The sequence below is a fragment of the Glossina fuscipes genome, unplaced genomic scaffold, assembly GCF_014805625.2.
Source record: "Glossina fuscipes isolate IAEA_lab_2018 unplaced genomic scaffold, Yale_Gfus_2 59, whole genome shotgun sequence".
NCBI lineage: Eukaryota > Metazoa > Arthropoda > Insecta > Diptera > Glossinidae > Glossina > Glossina fuscipes.
This window is the reverse complement of record NW_023998431.1, coordinates 5824766-5848210: the sequence shown is the minus strand read 5'-3', so window position 1 is coordinate 5848210 and position 23445 is coordinate 5824766. Positions and strand designations below refer to the sequence as shown.

At 33.7% G+C, this 23445-nt stretch overlaps 2 protein-coding genes and 1 long non-coding RNA gene across 3 annotated transcripts; 2 read left to right on the top strand and 1 right to left on the bottom strand.

Annotated features, from left to right (window-relative positions):
• Positions 1–355: 355 nt before the first annotated feature.
• Positions 356–1506, top strand: LOC119637444 (odorant receptor 94a-like). Its single transcript, XM_038033463.1, has 3 exons — positions 356–954; positions 1019–1385; positions 1450–1506. Exons 1-3 carry the CDS (start codon positions 356–358, stop codon positions 1504–1506), a joined length of 1023 nt encoding a protein of 340 aa, XP_037889391.1.
• A 7716-nt stretch (positions 1507–9222) lies between these two features.
• LOC119637354 lies at positions 9223–10489 on the bottom strand. The gene is made up of 3 exons (XR_005247244.1): positions 9958–10489; positions 9660–9889; positions 9223–9586 (listed from the first exon to the last, which is right to left on the bottom strand). It is a non-coding gene; the product is annotated as an uncharacterized LOC119637354 (long non-coding RNA).
• Positions 10490–17713: 7224 nt separating this feature from the next.
• Positions 17714–20905, top strand: LOC119637353. Its single transcript, XM_038033325.1, has 3 exons — positions 17714–19136; positions 19453–19672; positions 19749–20905. Exons 1-3 carry the CDS (start codon positions 18139–18141, stop codon positions 20523–20525), a joined length of 1995 nt encoding a protein of 664 aa, XP_037889253.1. The 5' UTR covers positions 17714–18138; the 3' UTR covers positions 20526–20905.
• The last annotated feature ends 2540 nt before the right edge of the window (positions 20906–23445 follow it).

Here is a 23445-nt window from a genome sequence, read left to right as displayed (position 1 = left end):
AATTTATGTAAAAAAAAAAAATTAACTATAATTAAAATTTAGTAATTGAAATAAAGCTAATAATGTATGATTTGAATTATTAATATGCTGCATTGAGAACGACAATCTTCTTGCAATCAATGAAATCGCTAAACCGACTGAAAGACCGACTGATGATTGATTTTTAATTGTTACGACATGAAATTCATGAAATTTACTATAAAGTAACCGTGGACGCAGTTGCCTTTGATAGTCAGCTCAGATAATCAATTTCAGTATGCAATTTAGTACCACAGAAAACTCCCGACTCATAATTTATATTTTGTCGAAATGTGGAGTTTTGAGAGATCCCGCAAAAATCTTACCACTAAACATAATGTTGCACGTGCCCATTACGTTCACTTTAACTACGCTAATGTGGCTAAAGGTAATTTTTAGTTCAAATTTTAACGATGCTACCGATGTGATATATATAGCATTTACTGAAACGACATTCGTAATTAAAGTTCTAAGTGCTTGGCGATTTGCACGATTATTGCAATTCATATTCTTAGAATGGCAGACTAACAATCTGTTCTCATTGAAGAGCGCAAACGAGCACCTTATCTGGAACGGTCAATTTAAGACCTTTAAGATAATCGCGTTTGTTTATATCAGCTGCAGCCTAAGCGTGTTGATACTTTCATTTGTTAGTGTTCCATACATGGAGACGTATCGTTTGCCGTTCGCTTATTGGACGCCGGCAGGCTGGGAGCAATCGTCGTACTTCTGGTATATCTGTTTTTATGATTTTATCGGCATGGCTTTTACATGTATCTCGAACTGCACCGTTGATATGTACTTTTGCTATCTGTTAAAACATATCGCCGTATGTTTTAGAATGATTTCCATGCGTTTAGTAAAATTGGGCTATACCTCCGAAGATGTGACAAAGAATCTTAAAGAGATTATTACGTTTCATAGTAAACTCAAAAGGTATATTTTATTATTAATTTTTAACATTAAACAGTTTTAACATGCCCCTTATTCACTTCTAAAGCATGTCGCGTCATTGTGAGAAGATCATATCCTATCCCATATTGGGTCAAATTTTGTTTAGTTCTGTGGTGCTGTGCTTTAGCATTTACCGTTTGCAAGCCATCAGTTTCATAGAGACACCGCTTGATTTTTTGTCTGTATTTCAATATATGTGGGTTATGGCCGCGCAAATTTACTTGCCTTGTCACTATTGCAATGAGCTTACTCTCCAGTCCGCCGCTCTTCATACAGCCGTATACAATTGTAATTGGATCGACATGACAGCAGCCGAGCGTAAAAATATTTTACTGTTTATGTTGTATGTAAAACGACCGATTATACTAAGAGCCGGGCACTTTTTTGAGATTGGTCTGCCAATTTTCACCAAGGTAATGTAGAAATATATCAAAAATAAAAGATTCTAACATAGTTTTCTGAAATTCCCATTTCTAGACGATGAACAACGCCTATAGTTTGCTTGCGCTAGTACTTAATATCAGTGATAGTTGAATAAATTCAAACTACTTATTAAATCAACTCACGCAACCACTAAGCAGAATTTAGATTCGCCTTTATCTCGTAACATGTTTAACCATGCTAAAGTTTTGTATTGAGTATGTTGCAATCAGCGTTTGCAAATCTTTCATTTATGTTTAACTGGTAATTTCGCTGTATAATCATATGAATGTTTTCCGTTTTTTTTTTTTTTTTTTTTTTTTTTTTTTTTTTAATATAATAAAAACAAAACGGTAAAAACTCTCGACATGCATTTTCTTTTGTTTTAAATGTTGGTTGGTGCATACTATTTTTATTTAAAAATAGTTTCATGTAAATAACCGCCTCCGGATTTCTATAAGTAATTCAATCTTAGAAAATCAATTTTTGCCATTTTTCCACATAAATCTGTTTTAATTTCACGAGTAACACGAATAACCTTGGTGAATAAGGAAATTGAGAGGTCTTGGTTTGTTGGAGCAAGTCAACGCTCCAACATAACCCTGAAGTAGGATGTCCAATAGAGTTAAATCGCATGATATTTGTAATAACCGCATAGGCTCATAGGCATTTTTAGAGATTATAGGGTCCATTGACTTTTCTTCCAATAAATTGATTGAGTCACAAAATACATGATAGGTTGCACCATATTATTGAAGCCACATATCGTCCAACCCGAAATCATCTAAATCTTGCCACAAAAAATCAGCTGTTATGTTTCTCTACCGTTCTCCATTGACTAAAACTGCAATACCATTTTCGTGTTCAAAAATGACATTTCCCGCCCACAAACCATTTTTGTACACGTAAAAGTCGTTTAGGAACATCAGATGCGTTTTCTTTAAATCAAAGCGACAATAATTCTCCGAACCCGAAGCCAGCTAACCAAATATAAACTTCATCCCACATACACGAAACGTAACAGCGCATTTAATGTTTAGATTGTAAGTTTTAACAATTTTTGTACCCGGTGTAATTATGTACGCGCTGTGTGCCACTTGTAATGGCAAGATTCAAACAAGAGAAAGAAAAATTGATTCATTCAAAAGTGTATTTCATTTACACTTACTTTCGGAACCACGAAATGGGTGACCCAATATCTTTGCGTTAATCGTTTTTCATGTGTTTCTTACTTGCTGACTTAGGATCGGATTAGTTTACGACTAATTTAAATTCCCAGAAAATTTCGAAGCCCGGGATTAAATAGGGAACGTCTTCGTTAAAGTTCTAATACGCCTCCGTTGTTATGTCCACCGTCGAAGTGTTGGGATATATATACCTTTTCGAAATGCTTGCAATACCTAGAAGAATGTTTTAGAGGCCTTATAAAATTTATAAGCTCTTGAGCAGTATCAAAATTTTCGAATCAACTTAGGCATATCCGTTTGTCCATCTGTGGCAACAATTCCTCCGGCCGCTGAAATTAAGCTATCAGCTTTAAATTTCACAAAAAATTTGAAAATGTGTAAAACTGGCCGCTGAATACGTCTTCATTCCAACATAAGCTTATGATAGTTCATTTTTCAAAAGCGAAAAAAATCTTTATATAGTAACTGTAGAGAAATGGAAAAATGAACCACACCTGATCGCTAATAAAGAATTTTAAAATTTGGTTAAGATAAAGAGTTAGTTAAGAAGTCCTTCGAATTGGTATACAGTTAGCGCTTGATTGCATTAATAAAATTGGAATAGCAAGTTGCTTTCCGGGAGCTATAATCCCATCTAAAGCTAGATTATAACGTATAATCTAACATATAATCACTACTCAAGCCACTACGACTATTTTTCTTAAATAGTCTACTTTTATTTTTTAAGGACCATTCATAAATCCTTGGTATACCAACTTAGGAGAAGACTTAAATGATACCGAGACGGAAATTGCGGAAAAAAGCTGACTGTAAACAAAGGATAACGAATCATCAATATCCTCATAGCGTAAGTCTCAGTCAATGCCAGCCAGCTAGTTCCCAAGCTTGACATAATTCGTATTAGCAAATAAACGCTGATCAGTAATGACTTGATTACACAGTCTACTGCCAGCTACACAATTTACAGCCAGCAACAATGACAGATGATGCCTGTCTTCATGCGAAACAAAGGGATCAATTCGAGATAAAGATTTATTAATATCACAGCAAAAAACTAAGCCAAGCAGCTTATTATTCACGTGTTAAGACGTTGTACACGTGAAGACGGTGCAGACCCAACTCTTGGAAACCATCGAAAAACTCTTTGTACATTAATACATAAAAAAAGAGTGTAGTCTAGCACTATCAACTTATCACTGCGTTTGAGAGGATCAAAGACAAGTCCTCTAAGTAAATCGCAATATTAGACGCTGGAGAAATGTAAAAAAAATAGATATCACTACCAATTTGTGAGAATTCAAAGCAGCGACGGTAGACACACAATCCTTCATTAGCTCGTTGGCGCCTAACATGGATACAGGAATAGTACATCAGCATCGCAAAAAACAACCGGTTTTCCCGAACACGTACTGACCATGACGGAGCCTGGGCTATCATCACTAACCATTTCAACCTCTCTGCCATCAGCTAGTTTATTACACCCAACTTCACGGTAATTATTCTTCGAAGATGCTTGTTTCGCGAATTTAGCTCCCCATGTTGCCCCAGACCCCGAACCAGCGTTAGAAGCGACAATATCCACAACTGACGTTCCAGGCGAGGTAGCTACATTTAAGGACTAATGTGATGGGGAAAGAACACAAATAGGCGGAACATCTCTTATCACCGATTTAGTGCCCTCAAACACGAAAGACTCGTCGGTGATCGACGGCGAAGCACACCCTGAAGACTTAGCGGCCGGAGTATTAAAAATGGAGAAGTCAAGTCACCATTTTCAGCCTGATTAACACCCTCGCTTCTATCCAACGGTGGGAATGCATCTAGTCATTTACGCTTGTCAAAGGCTGCATTCCACTCTTGAAAGACATTAGTTAACTCACTGAAGTTTTCTTTAATTTGCAAAGTTCTGCTATCGTTTGCATAAGTAAAGATCGATTGAAGCGGAAACTGGTTCTGAACCGAACTAAACTTGTCAATCTGTTTGTTCATGCGCTCAAAATTCACTATATTGATGTGCTTTAGCCCGAAGGTGAAAGCTATTAAAAATGGTTCGGAATTTCCCGACCAAAAGTCGCTGAGTAATATCATTTTAAGTTGTTATCAAAAATTTGGATCGAAAGGCTAACTTTTTGAATCGTCTTTCATATAATCATTCTTATAATAACTCATTTCTTATATGAAAAAAAGGTTTAATTTTCAATATTAATCAACCTTAGTGAATCAGATGTAATTTCGGGATTTCACTGCATATAAGGATTATTAAAAATATCGAATATTTAATATTTTAAGTAAAATTTAATCGGAGCAAATTTGAACCATTTTGGAATTTGAATCTTTTTCTTCTACACCAATCTATGAATAGTAAGCAATTTGGAAAACAGTTTAATTTTCAATTTTCTTATGATAAAAATTGGACCCTAATCCCTACGTAGCATAAATATTAACCATAGAAAAATTTGTACAAATATGTCTACCCCCTCATATAAAGGGGTTCTTATGAAAATCAAGCCCTTTTATGGGGACAACAGCCCAAATATAAGAAAATCTGGGATGATATATTAATTTTGCTAAATACGGATCACGCCAAGTGACATTTCGTGCATCCTCCAATAAGCGAACTTTCATAAAAAGAATGCCTCTGTATACAAATATTATAATTTTTCCTGGATTATTACAAAAGTACTACTTCTACTTGTTTTGTTACTCCTTTTCTTATTTGTGCATTTCGAATGTGCCTTTTTGGCGTCAACTCTTGGTCTAAATAAATCGCAACCTACTTCGCGACATTTTGTTGATAGTAAGTTTATGAACGACCAAGCGACATCATCGACAGATGTTTTCCATTAACTAGATGAGGAAGATCACCGCTATATGCGCGAACACTTGATTTAGAAATCGCTTATTTTATTGCATTTCGTTACGGAAGAATAGTAGTTTTCTTAGAAGAGCGAAAGGAAAAATAATTGCAGGTATTTTATTTAGGTGCTACTTTTATGCAAATAGTTTTTTCTTCGAACGATTTTTGGAGGACTTCTGCGAGCTTGTGATCCTCTAGGAGTTTCTCTGCATACAACGAAAAGGGCAGATGCTTGCAAATGACAAAAATGTGTCTAACAAATATAAAATAGGTTTGTCCACTAATCATTTTTTCTAATGAAACTACCCGGATTTTTCAGGACTCCCGCCCACTTGGCTTGGGGTTATTCGTATGCCGCACAACCATCTAAATTAATTTGCTTAAGCAGAATAATTCTTGTCAACCTACTGAGAATACTAGAAATTATTATTTTATTGACTTTTGAGAGAATACCAAGTTTTGCGACTCGAATGTATATTATTTTTACCGCTAAATTAATAATTGTAATGAAGATCGATCTAAACTTGTTTATAGTAGCTATAAAAAAGAATTGACTTTTACCATTTTCCATACGATTTATGACGTTTTCAATATTTTTACAAGAACAGCAAAACCAACATTTATTATTATAGTACGGATTACACATATCCGTTAAGCACTTAATCGTCAGTAACAGCTTTGAAAGGAATTTCAAATCGATTCTTAAATACTTTTTTCATTAAATACTCGCACTGAAAAATGAACGAATGTGTGCATTTAATGCGGCGCTTCTTAGTCTGACGATCCTCTTTAGCTGAGTGATTCAGACTTGGCCTTTGAAAGAATACGTCTCAGTGCGCCTTCTCTATTATTGTAAAATAAAAGGTTTTTAAATACTTCAACCTCCGATACGGTCGGTTCATTCTGTCAAGTTATGTATATACTTTGGCAAATTTGCAGTCTCTTCTTTTTTATAATATTTTTCAAGTCACAAGTGTCTATCTTTTTTTACTCATTTTCTACGCATTACCGTACGTTTTTCGGCTTCATTGTATAGAACAACTTTTGTTTGTTTGCAGGTACGAAAATGTTTAAACATTGTTAAGGTCCTTGAAATTTTTCACAGAAATTTCGCACCTTTTGTTTTACTTCTATTATCTTCTACGTTACGGGCTACGGCTCTATGATACTTCATCAATTACTTTACACCCGTCGCGATTTCAAGTGTTGTTTATTGTTCGACGTCATAGAGATTTTTACGCCTTCGAAAATTTGGTGCCGTCATAAAATCTCAAGTGGTTATTAACAGAATTTCAAAGTAATCCCAGTACTTGTTTTGTACGTCTACTTTTCAAATTCTTGTTTTTATAATTTTTCTTTTTGTCCTGAAAAATCTAAGTGCACATGCGATAGTTAATACCAATGTTAAACAATAGCCATATAACCATTTTATTATGATGTCGACTATAATCTATTGTTTTTTCAAGTGGTTGACCTGTACACTAAGTTAGATTTGTATTGCTTACCATCTGCATATCCCTATGCGCCTGAATGAGCAACGTACAGTACATTTTACTGCCAAGAAATGCATTTGAATTACGAGAGTCTAAACGTCTGCCATATATTGTATGCTTTTAAGGATGAAAAGATATTTTTGAAAATCTTTCCCTTTAATATTTTTAAAATATGGCCATTGATGCACAATTGTGAATGCAGCTGTTAATAAATTTCATAAATTTTTTCTAAACTACCTGCAATAATTGCCATATTAGGTAAAACTTTTATCGAAAGTCACCAAAATATATCTCTACTAAAAGTTTAGGTATAAAAGTTGTAAACTTTTGCTATCTCCTATACATGTGGCAATAATTCACTTTTGAATGAAATATGTAGACAGATTATGTTTCACATGACGTTATAAGAAAATCGATTAAAAATAGTTTATTGACTTTCGATATACACTTTAAAGATCTAGAAAATGGATTCGTTAGCTAAATTTGATACACGCGCGTTGCATATATTATATAACACGTGTAAATAGCTGAACAGAGAATAAAAATAAGTAAACGCATTACGATACGGCTGCGATCCACCATAGTTTACCCATTATATTGGAAGTGGTCGAAAAGGTAATGCACCATTTTTAATCGTGTTCGTACTTCGGAATAAACACGTGGGTGTTACAAAATTGCAACTTATAGGTTAAATACAAAAATAAATGGACAGACATCGGACGAATAGACTGACAGAAAAATATACAAACTTGGATCGATTAAAAAAGTGACTCTGAATCGATCAGTATAATAAAAAATTGATCTAGCTCATGCCCTTCTGGGTGTTGTATGCGTCCGCACAATCTTAATAGAAACAAAAAGGAAAATTATATTCGCTCATGAACGAATCTTTTCTACTCGTTCCCGTTATCCTAAAAAAGATAAAAAGCGTAATTGTGAACATTCTTCTGGCCGCAAAAACAAAGTTATCGACCTCAAATTTGAGAGAAACATTTTGAAGTTCTTGCACGCAGGTTTTCATTGAAACTGAGCCAAATCTGCAGAAGAACACGCCCACAGCACAACGTAAACTGATAACACCTCTGTTTTTCAAAGGGAATGAAAAATTGTTTCTCTTCTGCTCACTGCTCATAAACTATAGCAAATATGTGTACACAAATTTGAACGCCTAATGTATGGGTGATGCTGTAGCATCTGTGCACAAAAATGAAAAAAAATTGATCACGCCTAACCAATATTATAGTGTATCAAAATTTAACTGTTTTGTTTTCAATACCTTTACAACGCGCAGAGACAAGCTTCAAAAAACTTTTAAAGTATATAAATTCATGGCCAGTTTTAAAATTTGGAATGCAACTAAACATGTCCGCCTATTCGTCTCTCCATCTGTCTGTTTGCGCAACTTTATAGTATTTGTGGTAAACATTCTCTCGTTACCGAAAATGAAGATATCGCCTACGAATTTGCAAACGAATTTGGAATTGACTTAAACTTTTCAAAGGACACGCCTATAATGCCCACATGCCTACACGACAACCACTTTTATTTTGATAATTGAAAAAATTAGCTGCGCCCACTCCGTACTATAGAGCATGAATATTATGCTCTTTTACTTCTTTTGTCGCTTTTAGGATAAAGGTGATGGGTGTAAAAGATTCGGTCCCGACCAATTTTAATTTTCTTACTTGTTGTATTTTGTGCCATGCAATTTTACGTAGTCTTTTTCAATTCGCCTCTTAACTACTTGGCCATTGGTATTAAATTTCTTACGGGAAAAGCTTGCGTAAAGACGAGTCTGAATTGATCATCGAAAGGCATAACACCTTCTAGTGATACCAAGCCTTACTTAATTCAGGAAGTACTGATTTTGTGCGTTCAGAAAATCTTTTTTCAATCTCATACCGCTCCGGTTTTGATGGTACGCATTATAGAAATGGTGTTTTTACGCGACAAGGGACTAGCTGTTCATCAATCGTCAATCCAGGCATGTAATGTCTCAATAAATTTTTATTCAAGTTGCAACATGACTCGACAAATATGACTCGCATAACAGTTGATTTATAATGTGCATATTTCACAGCGTGACGTAATAAAGTATTGTGCAAACGTGGGCCGCATCGTGGTATAATAATACAGATTTTATGAAGCGGGTTACGTTTATTTTGTAAGGTAAAGAAAAAAAATTGCTGGCCATGAAATACGAAACATTCAAAAAATTAAGTTCAAACTACATATAAGACTCTAGGGTTCATTGACTAGGATTCATTTATGCGAAAAACAACATTTTAATCCTATTATTTGAAGTTTGAAAAATTTCAATTTATTTTTTTTTTTTACTTTTTACAGTATGCCTTATTATGTGTGTGATGTGTACATTCCAAAAATGATGCTACTTTGAGGACTGCAGCGGATGGATTACGTGGTTGATTGATCCCCTTTAACCTGAAGTTTGTGCTACGTGTACGGACCACATGTATTTTCAACGGGACGTTGCAGCACAGTTCACGGCCCCCTTTGTTCTATAGGGAGCATACTTCAAAATGACTGATCTTCTTGAAAGACCCTATATACCTATAAGCAAACTGCATCAATTTTCCGATGTGTGAAGTCATCAAAGTGTGCGTTAAGGTATCATCAAAGTTCATAGCTCTTCACACCTGCAAAGTATTGCAAGAAAGCAATAGAAATATTTGAGGTAAAGTAAATCTTACTATTAATGTAAACACTTACAGCTGAATTCTCGGAATTTTCTTGCGTTTTTCGTACTATTGCCGATATTTTGTATGCGCGACGAGAGTATGAGAAAATTTCTTATTTATGATGTTCAGAGGATTGAATTGGTAATCCTAAGAGACTTTTCAGCACACTACATTTGTTTATCGCCCCTCTATTCTGAATATCGTCTGTAACTTGTGGCTGACTATTTATTTCCTAGCAAGGCCATGCCAGAACTTCCAATACTGTAATACTTATGAGCTTATTTCTAATACTTCAGCTATCAGCAAACTACATTACTTTAACATCTTACCCAATATTGAAAACCAAGTTTTCGCTTTTTTAGGTTTTGCGAGCGCCGCTAGCCGAGCTGCAACTTTGAAAGAAAAAAAGAAGAAAATGCGATCACCTCCTATCAACGCAACTTACCTATAAAGCAAATGAAATCAAAAGCTTTCACGTAAATTTCGTGTAGAAATATTCTCTTTGGAAAAAAAAACCAGCCTGTACAAGCTATGAAATCATTAAAATATGCATTCTAAACAAGAGAATAAGAGGATGGAGAGACTAACTACTCTCTAGAACGATGAAATTCTCTCTAATATGCTCCATGAAAAGATCTACGTATGCATATGCAGGCGCATGGGCTTAAACAAAAAATTCTCATTATCATCTGCGGTTGTAGGCGCTTTAAAGTCCCCAAACAATTTCTCAATACCACACTAGTGGCAGTACGGATAATGTAGTAAAATAAAAATAGTTCTCGATAAACATATTCACCGGTACATGTTCAGTGTGCTCGAAAGCTTCGTAGAATAATGTCGTGGCAGACTAAAAGCCCGTTCATTGTGCGTTCCTGTAATTTAAAATCACTAAAATGCCATTTATAAGCAATAAAAAATAAAAAAACAAAAAGAAACAAAATCCATAAATAGCGCATAACCTACACACACGCACCAATTTTTCTGTGAATATTTGCTTTATTATTGCTGCTGTCGAATATGTTTTTTTTCTTTTCTTTTGTTGTTGCTGTTATTATTATTACTACTATTGATGTTATTATTATTATTATTATTATTATTATTATTATTATTGTAATTGTTACTGTTATCATTGTTATTATAAGAAAGCGAACATTCAAAGAAAAAAAAAAAAAAGCATACGTTCAAAAGTTCAGCAATGATCGGAAAAGCTCACACACCTTAGCAAAGAATAAAAGTTACGACACAGGCGAACGACAGCACGCAATAGAGGCCGTTGGCATTTTACCATTATATATGCTGACATCTATATTTTTATATTAAATTTGTTTGCATTATGCGAGAATCCATATACAAAAGAACGAAAGACAATACTCCAAAGTACTCCTTCTTCTGGTCGCATGCAAGACAACGAACATATTTACTTGAATTAAAATATATATAACGCATGTGCGTGTTTATGTATATATATATATATGCATATATATACGCACATTTATTTCGCCTTTGTCAAATTTTTTTATTTGCGACCGCACTCACCACACGACCCATTGCAGTGAATGTTTGATGTTGAGACGAGACGTATGTATGTATATTGACATTTTGAACGTTTTTATACTATCGTCGTCTCATTTATCGGGTATCAAAAACAAAAAATTAACGAACAATACTAAACAGTATTACAGTAACATATGAAACAACAAAACAAAAGCCAAGCCAGCAATGGCAAGACTTAATATTATAACATATGAAATAACAAAGAATTTGTTGTCAACCGGAATTTTTCATTGCTCGTCGATTGTACGCATAGCCGACCCCATACAGGAGTTAGCAATTATTCCTATTTCGTACATGTGTACATATTTACGTACGTATATATGTACGTACGGTTCATGAAGCTAGCGACTATCAGTAAATAATCTCTTGTTTACTATATAAACGTTTATACGCCACTATCGCTTCGCCTCGCTTTCGTCCCACAAACTTTCGACGTACTTACCAGCACACTCCGGTAATGGCGTCCCTTCCAGTACAACAACAACAATAATAATAATAATAATAATAATAATAATAATAATAACAAGAAGAAAAACAACTAAAGGAGCAATAAAAACAATCAAAAATGCTCTCATATAATCAGATCATTTTGTCCGTGTTTGCTTGAATACGCACGCATTGTGCTGATTATAATTACGTATGTGTGCATGCATATAGCTACATGACACATGTTCCTAACAAGATTGTGGTCAAACTACTTAATATCTTTACGTAGTATTTGTTTACTCATAATACATAATATACATAACATAACTAACCGCCAATTTAATACAAGTTCTGCCAACAAATCTACACACATGCTCACACCGTTGTACATAATTATATTCGTGCTTGCGTATATGTATGCGTGAGTTTACAATTTCAAAAACTTGTTTATACATTTGTATTTATTATTTTTGTTATTTAATGTTGTATGTTTATGTTTTGGCCTTGCCATAATGTAAACATTTGAAAACTTCATGAACGTAAACGAACACGAGGAAACATGTATTCTTATTGCGTATAGTTTATATATGCGTCAAAGTATGTATATATTGAAATAATAATCTACTACTACGACGACCACTACTGTGATAAGAACGATAAGTAGAAAGAGAAAAAAAAAAAAAAAAAACAAACAAACAAATTCAATACACATGTACGGTTGAAACTAATATTTATATTTAATTTATTGAATAAATTTAATTGATTGCCTCTCGAAACAAACTAAATTAATAATATTTCATTGAAAATGTGTTCACTTTAAATTTTCGCATCATTTTTCGTAAGGCTTTTGGATCTGTTGGATCCCTCTCACAAATTTCAAAGAATAATTTTATATCAATAAATGAAAAAGGAAAAGGTATCTAGCATTCGTTTTTGTTTTTTGTTTTTTGTTTTCTTTCTCCTCATACATCACTGGAGCGCTTGAAACAATATTTACAACAAACATCCGGTACGACACTTAGTACAGGTTAGGCTGTTAGTTAAAATGGAAATTTGTTAAAACAAAACACTTGTTTTTTGTTAGAGTTTGATTTAATTTTTCGATACTGTAAGCGTTTTTAATCGCAAAAACTTTAAGCAATCTATTTATGACAACCGGTACACATACAATCGGACATAAATAAATTGATTACCTAATTAATTACAAATATATATGACATTGAAGGGATCATATATAATACATTGTTCGAAGGTGAATTTACCCGCGCAGATCTGAATTAATGTCGCTCAAATTTTTATATAAAGATAAACAGCGTGCTCCTCCTAGCTCAATATAGATAGCTAAAATTTATGTGCAATGTCGAAAAACTAAAGAAACTGGAAAGTCAGCAATTTTAATTATTATAATATATGTGCTATCGTGTACACGTAGCTCAGAATGTAATAGATGAATCCACGAACACATAACGTTTGATACTAGTTATTTTTGTATATCCCATTTACGCACAAAGTGATAATCACTATTAAACAACACCTTCTTTCCTACGCATAAGCAAACTCTCCGTTCAACTTAGCTAATTTTCAATCATAACACAACAGTTTTGTCGTGATAGCGACAAATCTTTAGATCAAATTCACTGACCTATATCCGCATAGGTCGCCGAGTAGCGAAAAATCGAGTAGCTACCAAGTCAGAGTTCGGAGATTCGAATCTCAATGCGGTAGAGTTTACTGCGATCGTAGTTAGAGTGATAACTCGGTCGGTAAAGATATAGCACTTACCAACTAGGCAAACAAACACCCACTAAGTTGCGGTCAACACCTCCCTATTTCTTTCTTTGTTTCTCTTTCCACACTTATTTCCGACCGTGACCGCGTTACGTGCTTATGTCACGTCCCGTAACTGATTGGTCATATAAAAAAACAAATATGCAGTCACGCAAACAGACGTAGGAAAATCAATCCTATTGTTCACGTTGGCCAAGAGGATCCTTAATACTTAGCTTTACACCCATTATCGAGGGATGGCGGTCTATTCACTTTGTCAAATGGTTTAGAATCCCTAGAAAGAGGCCTCAAATACTCTATAAAGTTATATATTATATTAGGCAATAGCTATTTGTAAACCAATCAAAGCATGTTCGTCTGTCCCTTTGCGTAATATCTGTGGTGAACATTCTCCTGTTCACCAAACATTAAGATATTGTTTTCAAATGTATCAAACGCAATAGAAGTTTTTGCACGAAGATTGTCATAAAAATAGGCCAAATCGGTCGAAGCAAATACCTATAATATAATATATTATGAAAACATATCCGTTTTCAAAAGCAAACCATAAGTAAGGCTGGTGCTTGTCACTTATAAACTATAAGTACGATAAAAGTTTTGCGGTACGTTTTGCGAGCGGTTCTATAGTACCTGAAGCAAAAATGGACAAAACGGGTCACTACTATTTAATGTTATAAAGTGTCGAAGTTGTTTTTTTAATAAAAATTTGTTTTCTTTAAGACAAATGTGGTGTATATAAAAGAAGAGGCCATAGTCGAACATAATTCGTTTATTTGTTAAACACTGCGAGCATTTAGTAAATCTAATAAATTGCATAATTCCTAATTAATAAAGAAAATTAAAAATTTTCGTAAATGTCTTTCACACACACACACACACATACACACACACACACACATAATCGAAAATCAAGATTAATCGATCTCCTGACAAATAACGTACATACCCATTATATATGTCACGTAATTTTATTCGAACATTCTCAATAATTGCGAAGTGGGCCGTGGTACCACCATAATTGGGTCGGATTTGCAATTGTAAAAACAAAATAAGTATATATATATACTATATATATTATAACAATTATAGCAATAAATATAAAAGTAAAGCTATAAACCTTGGAATATTGACGGAAAGCGAAGTACGTTTCTTTGAAACGACACAATATTGTGCTGAGAAGCGAAACGGGAAAAAGTTTTCGTTAGTTAAAGCTTAATGTTTGCCTACTATAGTTATTAATGAAATAACCAATTAATTAAAACCAAAACCTTGCTAAAGGAAAAACTGGGTTCAACAGTAAATATCAATATAGGAAAGTTTAATGAGTTTGAATATATGAAATTCATATTAAATCGTTAAAATTTCTTAATATAAATTTCTTTTAAATAGATATCTTTTATTTTGACTTTTTTATTTTTATTCTTTTTAATTTCTAAATAGACATAAATTTCAGTAGACCGACAATTCCATTTATTACGCCAATTCAGACAGCCAATGCATAGGTGCATATATATATATATAATGAATATATGCAATATTGCGTGCGACTGCAAAGCCACTGAATGCGTATATAGGAACAGTTACTTGCAATAAAAATGAGACAAATGGTGTATATGAATCAAATTTTTGATTAAAATAAAAACCACAATCAAGTTATGAAAATATATTTAATCAGAGATTCAAATTTCGCTGACAAACAATGCGTCCCAGCGCTCGATCCCATTGTATGCGCATTGATATGAAAAAAGAAAATAAAGTAAACAAGTTCCCAAATTGCTTTAGTTTTGGCCGACTTTAATCGTAATCAACTGTCTGCATGTAATCTCTTAAGCAAAATTAATTTTTTTTTTTAATCCCGCCATAGAAGAGTAAATTCCTGCAAGCTATAAATAAATAAAAATTGTAAATAAAATAAATCAGTGCCAACAAATAAAACTATTCGTCTGGTGTCTTTTATATCTCTGGATGTCGTGTGCATTAATTGAGAAGGACGTTGATCCGCAAACATAGCTACATAAACGACAACAAAAATCGTCTCAGACCAGACTGACATGCATGTGTGCGTATGTTTATAATAGAACGTCTAATTTTAAATAGTAAGCGGAAATTTTATACCCTGCACAAGAAGATTTTCATATCCCTTACATCGTCTAGTTATAATATATGATAATTTTAGTTAATAAATGATGTTTGCTGTCACAGCCATAAGATGCTAATTAAAATGAAGTTGAATGAAGTTTTTGAGAAACTTTAAAAATTTATGAAAAATGTATCTATGGATGTATGAATGTATACTTGGGATATTAAAAATTCATGGATTCGAGTTTTTATATCTTGATAGGGTGGCAGGTTAAAATCGAAAGAACATTCTATTTGACTTAATTGCATAAAGCTTTCATTTGAAATGTAAATGATTGCATTAAGAATAAACCATAGCTTCAGCAAACTCATCGATCAAATATAATGCATTTGTACGTACGTCGTCGAACATATGTAATACATTTGTACGTATGTATATCGTTGTGTATATAATGTTTTCGACGTAGTTGTCATTAGTGCTATTGACGAACGAGAACATGTAATTTTGATTGTTTATTTGTAGTTTTATTGCATTGTGTAAAATAGAAATCTAATAATAGAATATATAAAGGCTCAGAACTCATAAACATCGATCGATCGATACAAATTATTTGGGACGCATCGTCACGAATTCGCGCAAGTGCTTGGAGTTGTGAACAGCATGGAACATACAGAAGCATGCACAGAAAAATATACACATACTCATACGTATAAACAATATTGATATAGGAGAGTATTAACGCAAAGAAAGAAAACCTGTATAACAAGAATTTGGTACCTGTTTCTTTGGTATGCGTGAACAGATTGAAATATTTATGTAATAAGTGTGTGATTACGTAGCTCAACAATATAAAGGAATAGCAGTAGTAGTAGTAGCAATAGTGGTACTAGCAGTAGTGGTAGTAATAAAAAAATCATAATATTAATAATAATAATAATAATAATAATAATATTTTTTTTTAGTGTATATATATAGTATTTTATATGTATATTATATAATTATAAATAATAACAACAACACTCAAATGTAAATAATAATAATAACAATTACTAATAATAAAAAAAACTTATAATTATTATTAGTTTAATTAAATGATAGTAATAATAATGATAATTATTATAAATGATAATAAATAATAATAATAATAATACTAAATTATAATAACTATTAATAGTAATAATTAATTATAATTATAGTAATAGTAATAATAATAGTAATAATAACAACAATAATAATAATAATTACAAAATAACGATGGTAATAGAAAGCAGAAGAAGAATAATTATTCTACGTATAACTATATTATAATGCTATACGAACTTTATTAACAGAATGGGAAGCGAATACACGAACTTTGTGAAAGTATAACAACCAAACGATTCTATACGTTTTTGTTTAGTGTAGTAGAGCGTATTTTATTGTTGGTGATATCTGTTTGATTGTTGCTATTGTTGAATTATATTATGTAAAAAAGTGTCGATCGAATTGAGAAAGAAGACAAAACAGAGGAAAGAAAAAAATAGCAGGTCGGACACTCGAAACTTGCAATACAACTCAAAACGAAAGAATGAACCTATTTGTATATGTATATATATATATATATGTATATATATATATATATATATGAATATAAATATAAATATGTTGTGATTTTGAAATCGTTGACTCCGGGCTTATTTATGGTACGGTATCAAATAGTACGGTACGGTATAGTATGTTGTCTGTGCATAGCAGTGATAATGGTAGTGGTTATGATACTGCATACAAAAAAGAATGTCAGAGTAGTCGGTGTGTTTCTTGGGTAGATGGACGATTAAATTGATTGTGTTTATGTTCGGCGTGCAGACACTTCAACTTAGTAGTAGTAATAATTATTGTAGTAAAAATTTATATTCTTTGATTTCGCTTGCTATTCTCTCTCTCTCTCTCTCTCTCTCTTTCTCTTTCTCTTTCTCTCTCTCTTTATCTTTCTTCCTCTTTCTTTACCCTTCTTTTTTCTACCTCTCTTTCTCCGTCTACCGTGCCTTTTCTCCCCATCACTTTCGTCATCCTTTTTCATTCTAATATGAGAAGGTAAACTATTAGTTTGTTGCTTGCCTGGCTGGTTAGTATGAGTTTAATAATCAAAGTGAGAAGTTTAACTTAGCAGACATGCGGCAGGTTAGAGAGCAACCAACTACTCGGTTAATTATAAAGATTTAAAGAATAAATATTATAATATTTATTAAAACAAATGGCAGCGCAACCGGTATACTTTGACGTGTGAAATATTTCAGATAGTAGTGCCGTACATTCATTATTAATAATCACAACTATTTTTGGAATACAACACATTCAAGATCAGCCCGATACAACGCAACCAATACAAAAACTTTTGCATTATTACAAATAATTTAAATGAAAAAAAAAAAAAAAAAAAAAAAAATTTAGTTACAATTACAAAGGTACGCTCGATTTGTGAACAATAATCACTTAAAATGCATTCAAATAAGTGCCAAATAATGGAAATATTTATTTGCTTGATCTCATAAGTGAAATCACTGCACAATCAGCGGATACACATTTAATTCCTTACGATAGAACGAAAGTGAACAATATTTTTCTACACAACCTACAAGCAATTCAAACGATGATTCAAACGAATTTCAGTTAAAGATATAGCATGTCAAATGATGCTTACGCCTATAACGATACAGTGATTCAGATAGTAAAGAAAAGTAACGAAAAAATATTTAAAAAATGCACCGCAGATGATAATAAAAACAAGGCATTACATTACTCACGGCCAGTAGGATTACCTATGAGCTTATTAACGAATCCCAGATACATAAATCATTCCATATCACCACTTCAATATACGCATTCATATAACGAAGAGAGCCGCCATTCATCTTCAGCATCCTCGATAGATATTGTGAACACTGACGACGATAATCATATAAATAGCATGTCACCTGTCAGCATTCCTACTCAACATCAGAAGACTACTCCAGCAATGCCAGAAGCCACTTTCAATCCTGCTGAGGTTAGAAATATGGAATTAACGACGGGTGCCGTGCCAGTGCCAAATAACTTTCAGCTAAATTATCCGCAATTGTATGCGAACAGTACGGCAACAGTATCATTATATGGCGCCCCAGTAATGTTTTCGAACGCTATTCATGCTGCTCACGCTGCTACGTATATCAATTCTCTTCCGTTACATGCACAACTCTCGCCGAATGATACGCACCCGCTTTCGAATTCTTATCTAAAATCAGTAAGAGCTGTTGGTTGCAATATTTACAATCCTGCCCTGACGCCACTGGTGAATACTAATTTAATGCCTTCGAAACACAACAGCTTGCACAATCCGACAAGTTCAATGATAGCGCTGGCGCCATCAGTACCTGTTGGGTTAACAGAGTATTCACCAAACTTAACGTTTTCAGCTACGGTCAAAGAACCTTATAAAAAAACCGAAATCGAAATAAAAAAGGATTATCATAGCCCATCAACTACTCGACTAGATAACGGCGTATATCTGTCGGTGTCCAAAGGAGCTACGGCTACAAAATCACAATTCAAAGTTCCCAACGGCAAGGAAGGCTCACTCAAACACCGTCTTTTAAGACTCCCTAGCATAGATGAAAATGAATCCAAAAAAAACTCTACTATGAGGTAGGCGTTAATGTAAAGATCAGCATTTTTTGTCATTCCCATCATATATTTAATACAATCGGATATTAAGTAAATAAAAAAAAAAAATTTTTTCACAAAAAAATGATACTTGTAGCTTTTGAAATTCTGCATTATATATGAAAATACGCATTTTAAACATAGAACGTACATGACACTTCGCTTCACTTTCAACCTTGTAATTGTATTAAAAATTTGGAGCTTAAAATGATTTATGTACAACTTCTTTGAATTACGCCGAGCCGCGCAAACATGAAAACAATTTTTGTATTAAATGTTACTTAACTTTTATTTTAAGAACCTACAGCACTACGAGAAATTTTAAAAAGGGAACCTATATTGAATTGGCGAATGGAACCCTGCGGAGAGTTGAAGATATGCGCACTGAAGATTTCATACAAAGTGCCGAACGTAGTTCTCACCTTCGTTTAGCTGAATCGACTGTAGTAAAAATTAACACTACATCTCTTCCAAATGCCGTCTCGATAACATTCAGTTACGACAGACATCGGGCAAAGGTGTATACAAATACGTTGATAAGCAAATTTATTTATAAAATCTTAACAAAATCTTAAATAATATTTTGTTTTGTAGATTGATATGGAAGTGCCGCCGGAACATCCGTTTTTTGTTTATGGTCAAGGCTGGGCTTCCTGTAGTCCCGAAATTTCAATGAAAGCATTTGGCCTGAAATGTCAACGTCTGCAAGTCGGTGATATATGCATTTCCCTGACAAAACGTGAAATGCAACAATCATCGCCAAGTGGAATTAGTGAAAATGCATGTTATCACAGACGTCCAGCTACGCCTACTAGCAATTCTAACCACTCTACGCAATCACAACTACCTTCGACTGTTCTGCCACCTACCCCTGAGCCTATCTTAAATTATCCTATGTTACCACCCTTTACAGCCCCGTTACTTGCAAATCATCATGATAACACTTATGCTGAAATGGCTAAGATGATGTGCACATACACCTATCACAGGAATATACCAATAACACACGATGCGGCATCGCTCAATCATCCGATACAACCAAATCTCTCTCCAAAGATTATTCACAATTTATATCAAAACCATTTGTTGCAACTAGCAGGTCGGCAAGAGAGCCTGCAGCAAAGTGGAATGGATGGTCATCAACAACGCCCGTCTTCCATACACAATGTACAAAATTACAGGAGCCAAAGCCCCACTTCCAACGAATCCACCGATAACAAAGCGCAGCAACAACAACCCCTTGATGTTTCTATATCACGAAAGCGTCGTTGGTCTGCACCCGAGAATATATTAGATGACGAGTTAGAAACGCAACCGCCTCGTAACTTGCAACTGAGAACAAATGCAATTTCAGCTATCGCGAGCAGTTAGATGAAGTTATACTCATATTCATAAAGCAAATAATACCAAATTTAGGCCAATACTGGAAACGTTAAATGATCTCAATGTTTTAAATGAAGAAAAAAATGAACACAAATATAAAGAACATTCAATTTGTCGAAAGAGATGAAATGTTTCAGCCAACAGACTGGGTACTTACGTACATTCATGAATATTTAAAGCCATATTTTCGTTACTTACCATATAAGTACATACTCATATGCACCTATTATAATGTATGAGTACAAAAAAAAAGAAATATATATGAACCAGGTAGTCATTAAACCAATTGCCAATTATTAACATTTGCCATCCAAAACGACGAGCACTCTCACTCAAACAATTATTAATCAGGGTAAATGTAAATATTGTATGTATTTAGTATAGGAATATGAATGAATGTTTGTATTTATAAATAAATTAAGGCATAAGAATTTTTATACCTGCACTTGAAATGTAAATATGTGAATTTTTTTTAAAGTCTTTCGCAAATTCATTTTCAGCGCAATTAATTTTTAAACTTCATTTCTTATTATATTTTTATTTATCTCATATTTCTGCTTTTTTTTTCGTATTTCTAAATTATTTTGATAAATTTAATTTGCATGGCCATATCTTCGTTCCACTGGATGTGTTAATGTCCTCGCCGACTCTATCACTTCGCACATATATTGGAATCACGTACAGTTTTCGTTTTTACGTCAACGTGTATTTCTATATATTAAACTTTTAAAGGACAATAAACAAACTTTTTGAAAAAGGAAAGCACACTTTGATTAGCATCAAAACAAAATGCACAGAATTTTGTGGAAAAACAATGAAGTAAATGATTTTCAGCTTGCTTCTTGCTTTCGTGGGCTCATTCCACTTACTTGTTACAAAAATAAACGCATTGTTTTGTGCGATTTCATATTACATGAGGAAAGCAATTTCACATCATCAACTTACATCACACTGAACTTAATCACCGAGAGAAGGTCATTGATGTACAGGACAAATAGCAAAAGATCTACGTGGCTCCCTTGAAGGACACCTGGCTTCTCGGAAAATTCATAAGATGTGATGGAGTTGAACCGAGCTCTGAATGACATGTTGTAATGATAAACGCCTATCAATTTCAACAAATATGAAGGGAAACCCAAAGCTAAATCAAACGCCGTAACGAAATTTGTTTATACGACATCAGTGTCTAGAAAAAAGCCTTGAAAATGTGGCAAGTTTGTAACGATTGATCTTTCTTTTACGAATCCCGACTTATTAGTGAAAGCAAATTGTTCAGTAACAATTCATTCAAACAACTTAAGTAAAAAGTTCAAATTGACATTGCCACTATAGTTCTCGACTAGGTGCCTGCTTCCACTTTTATGAATAGGAATAATGAAGTTACTCTACCAACGCCTGTCTTTGGAGAGAGATTAACTATTTTTGCGATAGTAGCACATAGTTCGTGAGAGCACGATTTCAGTATACGTGATGGAATGCCATCAGTTTCTGGCACACGAGTACATCTCAGCAGCTTTAACGCTTGTAATATGTCACTGTCAGAAATGATCAAATTCGGAATGGATACAGAATTTACAATTTCGTATGGGCAATTGCTTGACACATCGGCATCGGCAGTAGAAACGTACCGTTCCCTTTATTCCAAGAGATGTACAGGGAGAGATGTCTCTAAATCGATGATGGATGTATGGAGATTCCTCTTTTGAAGTTGACAAATTTGCAAAATTGTTTAGGATTAGCAAGTGAAAATTTTATCATTTGAAGGTATCTGCAATAACTTTGACAGTTGATGAGATTAAATCTCTGCCTTACGGTGGAGTAGTTGAAATAATCGTGAACAGAGCCACTTTTCATGTCTTTTTTGAAAATATTGTTCTTAATACTTTTTCAGCATTTAGCCGTTTTTCTAAGCCACGACGGACAAATGATTCGAGGAAAATGTTGTCTAATTGGAACGGAGACGGAGGTAGGTAGCCTTAACACACTATTAAATGAAGAAACTAGGGTTTTGATATTCTCAGCGGACTAAACATACATACCGCCGTATACTTTTTGCGATCTCTGATATACACCTGTAGATATTTAAGAATTAGAAAATAAATCTCGCGTATCCAACGATTCGGCAATAATTATACAAAGTCATTAAAAGCGAATTATTCTGAAGCTCACTTCTACGAAACCATTTCTCTTTATTTTTGTTAATTTCTACTTAAAATTACAGTTAGCCTGTCCCGGCTTAATTTATAATTTAAAACCATTCAATTTTTTGGATCGCTCTACTAAACCGATGAATTTTAAAGCACGACCTGCTTTCCTCCATGTATTTTATAGAACCTTAATCAATTAGATTTATTGTACGTAATTATCAGCCAGATTTATATATAACAACGATATCGTTGAATCGCTGTCACTCGATAGCACTTCCTCGATGAATTCGTTTTGCCACTTAGTTTTGCGTAAACAGTATGCCAAATGTAGGCAAATTTACAGTTATAAGGATGTAACTTGCTTTGTGCTGAGTTTGTCCGTCCTTGTAAAATTGTTTTTTAATCGAAAAATTAAAAAAATTCGTAACAGTATATTTTCTTTGCCCGAGTGGCAGAAAATAAATTCTCTTTTGCATCGTATTGTAACTGAGGATGAAAAGTGGATTGATTTCGAGAGTCTCGGGTATGTGATACCAGCTGCGAGACTTTGCATGAAGGCGATATTCTACGTTTAGTTCGAATAGAAGACTGTAGTCTCTTATAAACTGTTGAAGTTTGATGAAACGGTTATTATCGACGCCAGTTAAGCGATTCGCAGCTCGAAAAATGAACGAAATATCAAAGAAGGCAACATATTTTTTGCATTCATGTCGTTCATTCATTCATCCATTCATGCAGCAGAACCGGCACTCAACTGGGAA